Here is a 14294-nt window from a genome sequence, read left to right as displayed (position 1 = left end):
AAGGAGATGAGACTGAATCTCAACCTCTGTCCACTTTAAACCTAGCCTCCCAAATCACCTCTAGTCCAGTGCCCTCCTGCTTCATACCACCCCTTGACCTGTTCATTTCAGTTCATAGCCCCTACAGATTCCCAAGGTATGACCACAGCCCCACTCGGTCCCGAGCTAAACGTGTCCTTCACTTTTTGTCCAACGTCTCCCCATCCCCAACTTCTCTGTCCGGGTGCGCACCACATCCCCTGGTCGCGAGGCCCCCAGCTCGGTTACCTGGAGCTGGTGCAAGTGCAGAACGTAGCCTTGCACCAACAGCTGGAATAAGAGACGCAGCCGCCCTGGCCCTGAAAGCTCCTCTAGGCTCCGCAGCCTCCGATCGCCAGGCCCGGTTCCGGGAGCCTCGGCTGCCTGGGCCGCAGGCAGGGCGCTGGGGATCGCGGCCTTGGCTCTGGCCCCGTGGGAGCCGAGGCCAGGGAGAGCCACCCGCGTCCCCAGCAGCGCCCACCGCAGCCTTGCGCAGCCCAGCGTACCCATACGATTCATGGCTCGCGCCGCCACGCCTTTGGATAGCGAATACAGAGCGCCAGCAACTTGCCCAGAGACAAAACAGCAGGGGCGGGTTCAAGGGTACCGGTAGCGCAGGGCGGGCCGGACGAAGGTTGACCAGGCCTCTTACTGCTCACTTTTCCTTGCGGTCTTCAGTCCCTCCAAATAGGACCTAAGGGACTCGCAGAAGTCACCCTTTCCAACTGTAAGCCTCCTGGCTCGGGGAGGGGCCGGACAACGCCAAGGCAGAAGATGCACGGGGGACTTACGGGAGACCCACAGAGCGCTGACGATGGCCGCCTCTTCCGCGACTCCCCCACCTCGCACTTCCGCGAACTCTCGAGGAGAACTTGAAGCTCGCTTGGTCTCAATTCCCGGCAGGAGTGCGGCAAAGTTCTCGGCAGCCCGGGAGCCTTCCAAGACGGGGAGGCCGGTTCGCCATCCCAGAGCGCCAGCGTCTCAGCTGATCTCACTTCCCGGAGGGACCAGGAACCGACTGTTGAGATTAAACCGGCCGCTGGCTTTTCCTGATAGCCTCCAGTGTTGATCCCGGAGTCTGAGGGCTGAGCGAGGAAAGAGCAAAAAATCCCCCTGTGCAGAAAAGCAAAGAGCAAAAAACCCGACCCTGTCTCCAGGGTCATCTGATTCCTGGAGGGAGGAAGCCAAACAAATTTAAATATCAGGGTTTTCAAAAAATGCAGTTCTACCCCTCTCCCTCCCCACCACCCACATACTCCCTGGTCTGCTGAGGCAGGATTTCTCAAACTGCAGGTTGAGACCAGATTTAGTGAATGTGACCAAAATTATCTTTTAATAAGATGGAATAGAACAAAATAGTACAGAAAATATTGCAAGAAGGAAAAGTATTATTTCATGAATTCTTTGTTTCATATATGTATATTCAAAGTACAAGTTTCAAAAAGTTAAAAACATAACTCATACACGAGCTCAAAGCTTATTCAACCCATTAGAGGTAGAACCAGCAGAATGATAAAGCTTTTTCTAAGACCATTTGAAGAATTGGTTATTTACCGGCAGCCAGAGGCAGAAAAGGCATATTAAGTTCAAGGGGCAACAATTAGACTGACAGCTGATGTAGCTAGGTGTGGATTTCTTTTTATTTATCCCCTTAGGGGTCAGAGAGTTTCTTGACTCTGTGACTGAATATCTTTCACCAGTTTTGGAAGTTTTCAGATATTCAAACATTCCTTTTACCCCATTTATTTTTCTTCTTTCCTAGGACTTCAAATTATATATATATATGTTAGACTTTCTGACTGTATCCTCCCTGTCTCTTACCCTCTCTTCTGTATTGTTCTATCATTTTGTCTCTTCTAACTCATTCTCTATTCAGCTGTGTCTGATGTTAAATCTATCCATTGAATTTTAAATTTCTATTATTTTATTTCTCAGTTTTTCAACTTTAGTTTTTTTCAAATCTGTCCTCTTTAAAATATTTCTAGTTTTATGCCAAAATTCTTAACGTTATTTTTTTTTAAATAAATTTATTTATTTTTTGTCTGCGTTGGGTCTTCGTTGCTGTGCACAGGCTTTCTCTAGTTGCGGCGAGTGGAGGCTACTCTTCGTTGCGGTGCACGGGCTTCTCATCGCAGTGGCTCCTCTTGTTGTGGAGCACGGGCTCTAGGCACATGGGCTTCTATAGTTGCAGCACATGGGCTCAGTAGTTGTGGCTCACGGGCTCTAGAGCTTCAGGCTCAGTAGTTGTGGCACACGGGCTTAGTTGCTCCACTGGCATGTGGGATCTTCCCGGACCAGGGCTTGAACCTGTGTCCCCTGCATTGGCAGCCGGATTCTTAACCACTGCTCCACCAGGGAAGCCCAATGTTATTTTTTATTATACCCTTTACTTTTGTAAGCATAGTTGTTTTAAGGATTATGACCAATAACTCCAATACATGGAATCTATGTGGGACGATTTCTATTGTCCATTATTTCTGGTGGTTTTGTGCATATTGCCATGTTTCTTCCTGGGCCTTGTTTCTTTTGATTGTGTACCAGAAAATGTATTCATTAAGTTTCTAGTGGAACTAATTTGAAGTTTAGAATGATTTCATTTTCCCCGTGGAAGATTTACTTTTATTTCTGACAGTTGCCTAAAGGCACCCACAATCCAAAATCACCATAATTCAGTTTCAGGGAATGAGATGCTTTGAAGCTGAACTGCAGTTCTTTAGAAGGCTAGTCTATTTCCAGTCCTTAATCTTTTTGGGTCCCAACCCAAAGTTTGGGTATAAGAGATTACGGACTCCAGCTATTCTTCACACAGCCCTGTGAGGCTAAACCACTCAACTTCTCAGCTTCCTCTTCTGAAAATGGGAAATGCTACTAATAGGAAAGTGGTACCTAATGCCTAACTTACCTCTGGAGTTCTGTCTTCTCTTGGTTCTTGTCTGATAGATCTTTATTACCTTGTTTGTTCTCTGATGCTGATTCCTTCAAGTAAATGCTGGTCATATTTTCTTCAGCTTTTCAAGTTATCCTTTGAGAGAGGACTGAGTCAGGTATTAAGAGAAGTGGAAATCCAATTTATGCTTTTACCTTTATTAATTCTTTTTTCCCCCCTCTGGGTTCATTTTCTTGATATATTATATTTTTAACTTTTTTTTTTTAATGACTGCTTAGAGAAATTTTATTTCCTAATGAATGGACTTAATGCTACACATTTTCACATCATACTATTTTGGCCATATCCAATAAGATTAAATACGCAATTTCTTTCACTGTCACTCATTTCCCAATAGTTTGTAATTTCCATTTTGATTTTCTTTTTAATCTAAGTCATGCAGGAAAGTGTTTTTATTTACTTTCAAATAGTTGTAGTTTTGTTTTTCGTTTTGAAAGGGACCGTTCTTTTGTTATTAATTTATAATGCTATTACATTGTGGTTAGAGTATTAATGACCTGCTTTTTAGAATTACTAAAACATTTTTGATGGTCTAGTACTTGTTTATTTTTGTGAATATTCCATGTGTATTTTTGAAAAATATGTATTTTGTTTATTAACTTATTAATTTTGTTATTTAAACCCTCTGTAGCCTTACTTATTTTTGTCTACTTGATTTGTTAATATCTGAGAGACGCATGTTCAAGTATCCCCCAAATATTACGGATTTGTGGATTTGTCAATTTTTTTGTGTCTTTTCAACAGCTTTGGTTTTATATTTTGAAGATCTGCTGTTAGGTTCATAAAGGTTCATGACTATTATATACTATATATTCTTGACTATTATATATTCTTATATAGCACCTTTTATAAATTTGAAATATTAAAATATTAAATTGCTTTGGATTTAGTTTGTTTGACTTTAATATTGTTATTCCTACTATTGTTATTCCTATGAATTTGTTTGATATATCTTTTATTCATCCCTCTTATTTTTCAGTCATTCTAGATTATTTTGATTTATAAGTATCTCTCATAAATACCGTGTAGCTGGATTTTTTTTCTTACCTTACAAGAGAATCTTTAAATAGCAAAAATTATTTTTATAACTTGAATGAAAGTTTTAAAATAAATGAAATGAAATAAAAAATTTAAACATAATGAATGGTGGGACTTCCCTGGTGGCACAGTGGTTGGGAATCCACCTGCCAATGCAGGGGACACGGGTTCGATCCCTGGTCTGGAAAGATCCCACATGCAGCGGAGCAGCTAGGCCTGTGCGCCACAACTGCTGAGCCTGCGCTATAAAGCCCGCGAGCCACAACTGCTGAAGTCCTAGAGCCAGTGCTGCACAGGAGAGGCTGCTGCAGTGAGAAGCCCGCACACCGCATCAAGGAGCGGCCCCCACTCGCTGCAGCTAGAGGGGGCCCGTGCGCAGCAGCGAAGACCCAGAGCAGCCAAAAATAAATAAATTTTTTTAAAAAACCATAATGAATGATAATTCATGGAAGAGGAACTATAAATGGCTCTTTAGCCCATGCAAAAATGTTCAACTTTACTTGCAATGAAAGACAAATCAGAACTACGTCAGAAACCATTTTTCACCTATAAGATTGAAAAAGATTAAAAGTTTGATACCACTATGTATTTGAGGGTATAGGGAAACAAACTCTCAGTCATGGTTTAAGGAAGTACAAATTGCTGCAGAGTTTTCAAAATTTAAAGTGCACTTACTTTTGAGCCAGCAGTTCTACTTGTAGGGATTTTCTTTTCTGCGAATATACTTGCACATTCGTAAAATCACAAATATACAAAGATATTTATTACAGCATTGTTTGTACAGATAAAGAAAATATTGGAAACAACCTGAACCCATCAGTAGGGGATTAATGAGATAAATTATAGTAAATTCATGCATTGGAATCATTTGCAGCTTTAAAAAGACAATGATACAGCTCTATGTGTACTGATATACAACAATTTCCAAGATATAAAATAAAAAAGGCAAGATGCAAAGCAGTAGTATGGTAGGCTACGACAAAATTATGCCAGTGTTTGCACATGCATAGACTATCTCTGGAAGGATACACAAGAACCTTGTAATTGTAGTGGCCTCAGGGACAAAGGTGACAGGGACACAACTTCACAGCATGCTCTCTTGGCTCTTAGAATTGTGTAGTAGGTACTTGCAATATGTCAGGGTTTTTTTAAGTGGCTTATTCAAAAGTCACATAGCAAAACATCTTGTTTTGACATTTCTGGAAACTTGTGTCTCAAAGTGATATCTGGCTATCAGGTAACTTGGTCACTTGGGACCTTACCAGGGCCAAAAAATTTAGTAAAAGCAATAATAATGTATTAAAACAATTAAACCTGTACATACATATAGTACCTTATTTTTTGTTTCTTTTCTTTTTTCTCCTTTCTTTTCTATTTCAGGGGAGGGAGGTATCTAGAAAGAAGTATGTTGGGGAAAAGGTATATTTGAAGATACCCATGAATTAAGTACAAGGACAAACAGTGTGTATAAAAAAATTGGTTTGAGATTCGAGAGTAGGTTAAAAAACTGGTCTGATTCTTTCGTTTAATTAACTCATACATTTTTGTGATTTTGAAAATTAAAATAAACAAATAAAAACTTTCTAAGCCTCCTGAACACAGAGAAGTTATGTTTACATTGCTTTCCAAGGAATTAAATTATACAGCAAAACAACCCCAAAGTAAAAATCACCCATAATCCCACCACTTATATAAGGAAACAAATTAAAAGACCTCTGCTTTGCTTCCCCAATTATATTCCTTCCAAGTGAAGTACTGTTCATAATTTAGTGCATAATCTTCCAGACCTTGTTCTATATTTATATAAACTTTTTTTCACCTGTAGTTGAAAAAAGCATGTTGAAATTTTAATGTGAATTCCCTTAAATATTATAAAGGCTTAGGGCTGTTTTTTAAAAAATATGCCTATTGACCCTTTCTATTTCTTCTATGAAGTCCTTAGTCATATCCTTTGATCTTTCTTTATTGGATTTTCTGTCTTTTCTTATTAGTTTGTTGGAGTTCTTTTTCTACTTAGATTAACAGATTAACCTCTGTTACATATATTACAAGTATTTTCTCCTGGTTGTCTGTTCTTTATATCCTGGCTATTATTTAGGGTATAGGTCTCTTCGTTTGGCTGGTCCTGATTCATAAGCATAATAATAAAACTGTAATTCTAAGTATAGAGCTTTCCTGAGTTCTGGAATCATTCTAGTGAATTATCAAACCTCAGGGGGTTGCAGGAACATGTGAATTGGTGGCCAGTTGGTGAAAACTACAGGTAGCCTGGGGACCTCCAGACTTGTGGCTGGCATCTGAAGTGAGGGCAGTCTAGTTGGGGACTATGCCTTTAAACTGTAGTCTGCACTAACTCCAGGTTTAGTGTCAGAATTGCAGTATTGCACTTGCCCTTTCCTTTCCTTGTGGTTGGTTCTAATTTTGAGGGATTACATTGTGCCTAACACATGTGAGGGCCCCAAACTGGTCCTCAGCTACTATCAGCCTATGCTGCCATTAACTGAAACATCTTCATTTCTACCTGGCTTCACTCTCTACCCCTACTCCTGACCAAAAGTCTCTCAAATCTCTCTCTCTCTCTCTCTCTCCTACTTTCCCACTTCCACAGCCTTTATGGGCCCCTGGGAGCATGTGACTCTTTCTGAAGGAGAACTTTGAGGTCATCTCAGGCCTATCTGCCTACATGTCTCAGATGTCCTCATACTTGGCATGAGGAAACGTCTGGGACTTCCCTTCTAGGAAGCAGGTACAGGTCTTTTTTGTTCTCAGATTCTCAGTCATTGGCATAGGAGAAGTGCAGGACACAGGCCCCTATATCAGGGACACACATCAGCCTAGAAGGAGGAGGAGGAGGAGGAAGAGAAGAAGGGGAATGGAGAAGGAAGAAGAATTAACATTTGAGGACTCGCTATGTATCAGGCACTGTTCTGACCACTTTTCTAATATTAATTCATTTGATTCCTGCATCAACTCTAAGAGTTAATAATGCTATTATCCTAATATTTTACAAAACAGTGGGGCAGAGATTTAAAATAATTTTCCCAAGTCATACAGCTAGTAAAGTCAGAGCCAGAATTCAGGAACTGGGGTCCCAGTGATTATGAATGATCTGTACTGCCTTCTTTTCCATAGACCTCAGCATCGCTGCCTTCCCTTCTACCAGCTAAGGTAACTCTTCTGCTCTCAGAGCAGAAAATCCTGGCTCTCAGTAATCAAATATTTCAGCATTTGTCTGAAGTTCAACTTTCGCAAAGCAAATAACTATTTTGTTCTCTGCTGTGTCAGTCTTTCCCTAAAGGGAATGAGATGAAACGCTCCAACCGCTGCTTCCTTAATGTGGGAGGGCCACTCGATTACAAGGGAGCAGCTGGGGTTGTTGCTATAATCTGACACTTGAATGAGGCTCTCTATCCTGAAACAAAAGAATTTATGGAAACAAGAGGCAGAATGATTCAGTGAAGAGCATGAGTTTTATTAAAATGCTCATAATATTTCATTAAGAATTACAAAACCCTTTCAACAGTTGGTTCTCTTTCTCACACACACACAATTGGAAATATACACACCAAATTTAATAATAATTTAATTTTTAATATAAATTTATTGTATTTATTTATTTTTGGCTGCATTGGGTCTTCGTTGCTGCACACGGGCTTTCTCTAGTTGCCGCTAGTGGGGGCTACTCTTCGTTGCATCACCCTAATCTCTGCCCTCATGTTCACATGGCATATTCCCTGTGTGCATATCTGTGTCCAAATTTCCCCTTTTATCAGGATATCAGTCATATTGGAATAGGGGCCCACTCTGCTCCAGTATGACCTCATCTTAAGTAGTTATATCTGCAATGACCCTACTGCCTAATAAGGTCACAATAGGATCAGTACTTCAGCCTACGTATTTGGGGGCACACAATTCACCCCATCACTAGCATATTCCTAGGAGTGGAGTTCCCAGGTCAGATGAGCTACTGATAATACTGTGATAATGAAATTATCAGTCTTAGTATGCAGATCTCTGCAATAATTATGATATTACATGGTATATTTAGAATTTGCATTTTCCTGATGGCTAATGTGGGACACTGTTTTTTCCAAAGGTAGCTGCAACAATTTCCTTTTCTTTTTTTTTTTTGGCTGTGTTGGGTCTTTGTTGCTGCGCCCGCGGTTTCTCTAGTTGCGGTGAGCGGGGGCTACTGTTTTGCTGCAGTGCGCGGGCTTCTCACTGCGGTGGCTTTTCTTGTTGAGGAGCATGGGCTCTACACACACGGGCTTCAGTAGTTGTGGCTCACGGGCTCAGTAGTTGTGGCGCACGGGCTTAGTTGCTCCGTGGCATATGGGATCTTCCTGGACCAGGGATCAAACCCATGTCCCCTGCATCGGCAGGCGGATTCTTAAATCTTGACTGCCTTTTAAATTTTAACTATTCTAGGGACTTCCCTTGTGGTGCAATGAATAAGACTCTGTGCTCCCAATGCAGAGGGCTAGGGTTCTATTCCTGGTCAGGGAACTAGATCCCACATGCCTGCCACAACTAAGTTTGCATGCCAAAACTAAGGAGCCCTGGAGCCACAACTAAGAAGCCCACGTGCTGCAACTAAGGAGCCTGCAAGCTGCAACTAAGGAGCACGCCTGCTGCAATTAAGACCTCACGCAGCCAAATAAATATTTTTTAAAAATACATAAATCTTAACTATTCTAGTGTCATCTCATCGTACTTTTATTTAATATACATATGCATCATGAAATGGTTATCTCCTTGGCCTTTTTTTTTTTTTTTGCGGTATGCGGGCCTCTCACTGTTGTGGCCTCTCCTGTTGCGGAGCACAGGCTCCGGACGCGCAGGCTCAGCAGCCATGGCTCACGGGCCCAGCTGCTCCGTGGCATGTGGGATCCTCCTGGACAGGGGCACGAACCCGTGTCCCCTGCATCAGCAGGCGGACTCTCAACCACTGCGCCACCAGGGAAGCCCTCTCCTTGGCCTTTTTAAAGTCAGCTTTATTTACTTATAAGAAAATTCATCCATCTTAAGTGTATAATTCGATGAGTTTCAACAAACATAGTCATATAGCCACCATCACGATCAAGGTACAGGATATTTCCAACCTGCTCAACTCTCCCTCCCCTCTGTCATCTATAATCCTTAGCAACCACTGATAAGCTTTCTGTCCCTAGTTTGCCTTTTCTAGAATGTTACATAAATGGAATCATAAAGTACGTAGTCTTTTGTTTCTGGCTTCTTTCACTCAGCATAACGTTCTTGAGATTCATCCATGTTGTTGCACGCGTCAGTTTACTCCTCTTTTTGGCCTCCTCTAAGTAGTATTGAACAGATATATCACAATTTGTTTATTCATTCACTAGTTGTTGGATATTTGGGTTGTTTCCAGGGTTTTGCTATTATGAATAAAACTGCTGTGAACATTTGCAAGCAGGAGTGAATTGCTGGGTCATATGTTGAGTGTATGTCACTTCATAAGAACCTACTGAGCTATTTTCCAATGTACCATTTTGCATTCCCACCAGCAATGTATGTGTTCCAGCTGCTCCATGTTTGCAGACACTTGGTAGTTTCAGCCTTTTTCATTTGAGTCATTCTGCTGTGTAAGTGGTGTCTCCTTGTAGTTTTTCTTTTCTTTTTTTCTCCAAACGCTTATGTTGAGGGCTGACTTTCAACAGATTGCAGTGAGGGAGCTGTTCAGCTGCACACAATCCTGACCCAGAAGCAGGTTGTCTACGAATGGTTTAACACCAGATGCCCCAGGAATGTGCCTTGCGTGACATGCAAGGCGGCAGCCCCCCTTTCTCTGAACTAGAGGCTCTCGGCTCAGGCCCCCGCGCTGCGTGTGCTATGGGCCTCACGGGGGAGAGAAGGAAGCACTTGGCCGCCTGCCTGCAGTAGGGACTGCGGGACCAGCCAAGGAGGCTTAGCCATGACTGCCCTGTGGTTCTGCCTTGCTGGGATTCTTATTTAGAGGTTCAGTCATAATCCCACAGTTGGTAGCTTTTCCCCGTTGGCTCCTCAGCCTGTATCATTATAGTTTTGTTTTGTTTTTTTTTTTCCGGTACACGGGCCTCTCACTGTTGTGGCCTCTCCCTTTGGGGAGCACAGGCTCCGGACGTGCAGGCTCAGCGGCCATGGCTCACGGGCCCAGCTGCTCCGCGGCATATGGGATCTTTCCAGACCGGGGCACGAACCCGTGTCCCCTGCATCGGCAGGCGGACTCTGAACCACTGCGCCACCAGGGAAGTCCTCATTATAGTTTTAACCGCACTTCTCTGACAACTAATGTTAAGGGCTTCAATTTTTCTAAATGAATTATCTTGATTAAATCACCAGTTTGCCATTCCATGTTTATCACAGTTTTGTAGGAGCAACATGCTACTATAATAGTATCATAGTACCATTATAATAGTAACATGCTGTGTTACACGGTGTTACTGTTACTTTATGAAAATGGTTTTGGTGGTGTTAACTGTTTTTTATTAGTCTGCATTATATATGTATCAGGCACTTTACTAGGTGCTTTATGTATATTCTGCCCCCCCGCCCCCTTAACCCTCATAACTACCCTACAAGGTAAGCTCTGGTCTCCTCATTTTACTAGTTGAGATTTAGAGATTATTATCTTTTTAAAATTGTGTTGGATTTCCCCATGACAGTCCGTAGCATTCCATGTGTCTCAGTCCATTATAATAAGGCACAAATGGGTTTTAGAAAACACCCACCTTGCTATTGATCCTTCTCATATTCTTTCACCTATGAGAAATCTGCCAAGAGCAACATAAAGGCTGCTTGCAGCTCTCAATGCTCCAAAGCCGAGGAACAGTCAAGTCAAATGAGCCTGACATTAACAAGGGTGCAAACTGCTACAGGGAGATCTAAATGACCGAGTGTCATTCGAGAGGCTGGATTAGACTCTCAAGTGGCATGAAATGGAGCTCCCTCAACTCCACACCTCTGAAAACCATCACTGTTTCAAAGCAGTTGGGGAATCCATACTGTAAACAGAGCTTAGTCTTAGGACAAATCCAGAGGAAGCCAGGAGAGGAGGTCCCCCAGCTGCCTTTGGTGACTACCTTATTTGGGTAACTAATTCAGCTGTGGAGGGAAGCGGAGCAGACTGTGCACCTGGATTATCAACCTCCTGCACTGGCCCACTGTTGGATGGTCCCAGAGGGCAATAAGGTGTGTCCTTTCGATAGGGTCACAGGAGGCACAATCACCCTCAACTAAATAGCCTCAAATCGTAAGAATGTACCTGTAACGACAAGCGTCCCCTCGGCACAGCTGTTATGTTTGTGCATGTTCTTTGGCTCCAGTTCAAGGTCTCTATTTTCTGTGCCCTGCTCCTCCCCTCTCCAGCCCCCAGGCATCCACTGCTCTCTTATGCTCCCTTTCTTATCAAAGCTTCTCTCTGAATAGGACTGAGTAAGCCCAATTCACATACTTTTAATTTGCATTCTGTCTGTGAAATATTTAACTAAAGAAATAAATCCCCAACAAAGTGTGAAACAGTAGAATGAATAATGGTGATACAGTGAAGGTAGGGGTGATGAGGTATCACCCAGGCCAAACCCTGTTCTGGCCTTCTTCACTTCTAAAATGTCTCCACAGCTGCTTCATTCCTTAGTGGAAAGGGTTTTACATTTCTTGCCTGCCTTTCCCTAATCAAGGAACAGGGCTTGGATAGCAAATGGAGAAAGGAGTAACCATGCATTAAGTCCTATGTCCTAAGTGCTTTTACTATGTTTTACTTAATTTTCACAGCCTTACAATGTAGGTATTAAATTCGCATTATTTAAAAACTTTAAAAAGTTAGATGACATGCCCAAGGCTACACAAACGAACTGAGATTTGAGCCCTAGGTCAGACTCCAAGGTTCACGCTCTTTTCTTATCCCCATGCCACCTCTCCATTAAGTATTCATTCTAAGTTCCTTAGTGGCTGATCAAGCTTGAGTGAATTTGAAGTAAACAGAAATGGTAACCACCCTCCTTCTGCCCCACCCCCAGCCCCCACCCCCAAATCCTTACTCCAGTGCTTCAGAAATACCCTGTACACTGCATTCCCTGACTCAGGAGCACTTGCTCCCCTTTCTCCAAACAGGGACGGGGTACGTTATCAAGTTAGGGAAAAACTGACATGTTCTGACAAACATCTACTCTACTATACCCTCAAATTTAAACTTTCCCAAAAATCTCATTACTTCCCCCAAATTCCTTATTTAGCTGAATACCTCATACTGTAGGTATGCATTGTTAAGTATGTATGCTGAATTCTTAATAAGCAAGATTTCATTTTCTTTCAAGGCTGAAAGGGAAGTATGACACAGTAGCCTCATTCCTTTCTCCAACCCAGCAACACACACACACACACACACACACACACACACACACACATACCAGATACTCAAAGGTGATGAAAACTTTAAAAGTATAAACATGGTTTAAGCTACTAAGAACACTCTACTTCCACCACTCATTTACTTTCCCCACAGCCCACTCCCCTGCTTCCCATCATGCTGCGGTCCCTTCTCCAGTTACGGGGATGGAAATGGTTGTGCTGTCCATCTGGGGATTCTCAGAAGGCAAAGTACTGAAGCTGGTTCCCAGGGAGTGGCACAGCTCTATCAGGCCTCCACACCTAAGCCTTTGCACCAGAGGATGAGCCGCAACAAAACTGCTTAAGCAGGTGGCTAATTTTCCTAGGAATGCTGCTTCCTGCCCTCGTCACAAGGTTTGACATTTGCACTAGAATATTGCACCCACTCTTGCAGAACAAGAGGGAGTTGGCTTCAAGTCTAGCAGAAGAGATTTAACAGGACTGTCAAGGACCTCTCCTACGGACCTGACTTTGAAGTCCTTACCACTGCACAGAAGTGACCCAGGACTTTGCCATCAAGCTTTCTTCACAACTGTCAACATGGCCTTCACACATCAACTGTGTGGCCTTGAACGCAGTCAGGCCTCTCAGTGATTTTTCCAGGGCTCCCTCCCAACTCACCACAGAACTCCTGGAGCCACAAAGCAGGATATCTCTCCCAAGCTCAAGAATGAAGGCAGAGAAAGCCTGGGGTCAGACCGTGAGCAGAGCATCCTGCCTGATGCGTCAAAGGGAAAACCTGGGTAACTGAGTCAAGGAGCCAGTTGGCTTCTTGTTGGGCCCCGCTGACAGAAAAATGAAATGAAGTAAAGGGATTGTAGGGCTGGGGAGGGGGCGAGCAGCAACCAGGAAGTGCCAGGTTAAGGAGGAGCATCGTTCAAGTGAAAACAACCTTTCTGATCCGAACCCTCCCACCTTGGCTTCCCCCTGGGCCCAGGAGAGAGAGAGAGGCAGAGCTTCTGGCTTAGGTGTTTGTGTCCTGTGAGACCTCCGTACGCACAGTTCACGTGGTCAACATTTATTGAACCCTCACTGTTTACTGAGTCTTGGGGAGGCAGATCCAGTTCAGAGTACAAGGTTTAGTCAGGAGCCTGACTGGAAGCCCATCCTACAATGGTGGCTGCTCCTGGAACCCGCCCTCCAGGCCACCAGAGTCTGCATGCCCTAGCAACCTGAGAGCCGGACCCCGAACACCAGAGAGTGTGAAGGGGGAACCACAGCTCCTTCCACCCTCCCCTTGGATTGCGTCCTTTGATATATGGACCCAGACAGGCAACAGCAAGTGGGATTATCTGGGCTCCTTTACTGCAGCCATGGGAAATTCACAAAGTTCATAAAACCTCTCACCTCACAGGGAGACAAGAGCTGAAGGGGTAACATCCATGAGAGAGAGAAGTCTAGAAGGTTGAACAAGTAGTGATGTGAGGTCAGAATAGGAAGACCTAGGGCTACTGGCTGGGTGGGTATATGAAAGGAGAAATGGTCTGGAGGTGGGGATGCCCCCAAGACTAGGACGATAGGAAATGGTTCAGCATGTCATGGCCTCTGCCTGCTTATCTACTGAGGAGGTCTGAAGGCTTCTGAAAGTGACTCCTCAGGACAGGGGGTTGGGGAGGCAGGAGGGTGAGACCTGAGGAAATAAGGACCCTCAGAGGAACCTCCTCAATTATATAGAGAGCAAGGGACTTCAGGCCCAAATATGTTCAGTATGTTTTCTCCTCTTGAGCCATAACTCAGTCACTGCACCAAGGCCTAAAACAAACCACACATGGCTCTCTCAAAGTAGAAACCAAACCCTGCTTTATAAGGCTGAGTGGCCATCATTGGCTTCTCCACTGAGATATGAGGTGCCAGCCAGTGAACCTTCCTCACCTTGTTCCCCTCCCCACCACCCCTCCAGTCCGCCAGA

At 43.5% G+C, this 14294-nt stretch overlaps 1 protein-coding gene across 1 annotated transcript in view; it reads right to left on the bottom strand.

Moving 5' to 3' along the window:
- Positions 1 to 1023, bottom strand: part of CYP27A1 (cytochrome P450 family 27 subfamily A member 1) — a 42791-nt gene extending 41768 nt beyond the window's left edge. Inside the window, exon 1 of the mRNA XM_082841480.1 lies at positions 268 to 1023. Coding sequence (XP_082697606.1) covers positions 268 to 537 — 270 coding nt within the window. The 5' untranslated portion in view covers positions 538 to 1023. The remainder of the gene's footprint in view (positions 1 to 267) is intronic.
- Positions 1024 to 14294: the final 13271 nt, after the last annotated feature.

This window comes from Leucopleurus acutus (genome assembly GCF_964270905.1).
Source record: "Leucopleurus acutus genome assembly, chromosome: 6".
In the NCBI taxonomy this organism is placed as follows: domain Eukaryota; kingdom Metazoa; phylum Chordata; class Mammalia; order Artiodactyla; family Delphinidae; genus Leucopleurus; species Leucopleurus acutus.
The sequence above is the reverse complement of the archived record's forward strand: the minus strand, read 5'-3'. Positions and strand labels throughout refer to the sequence as shown.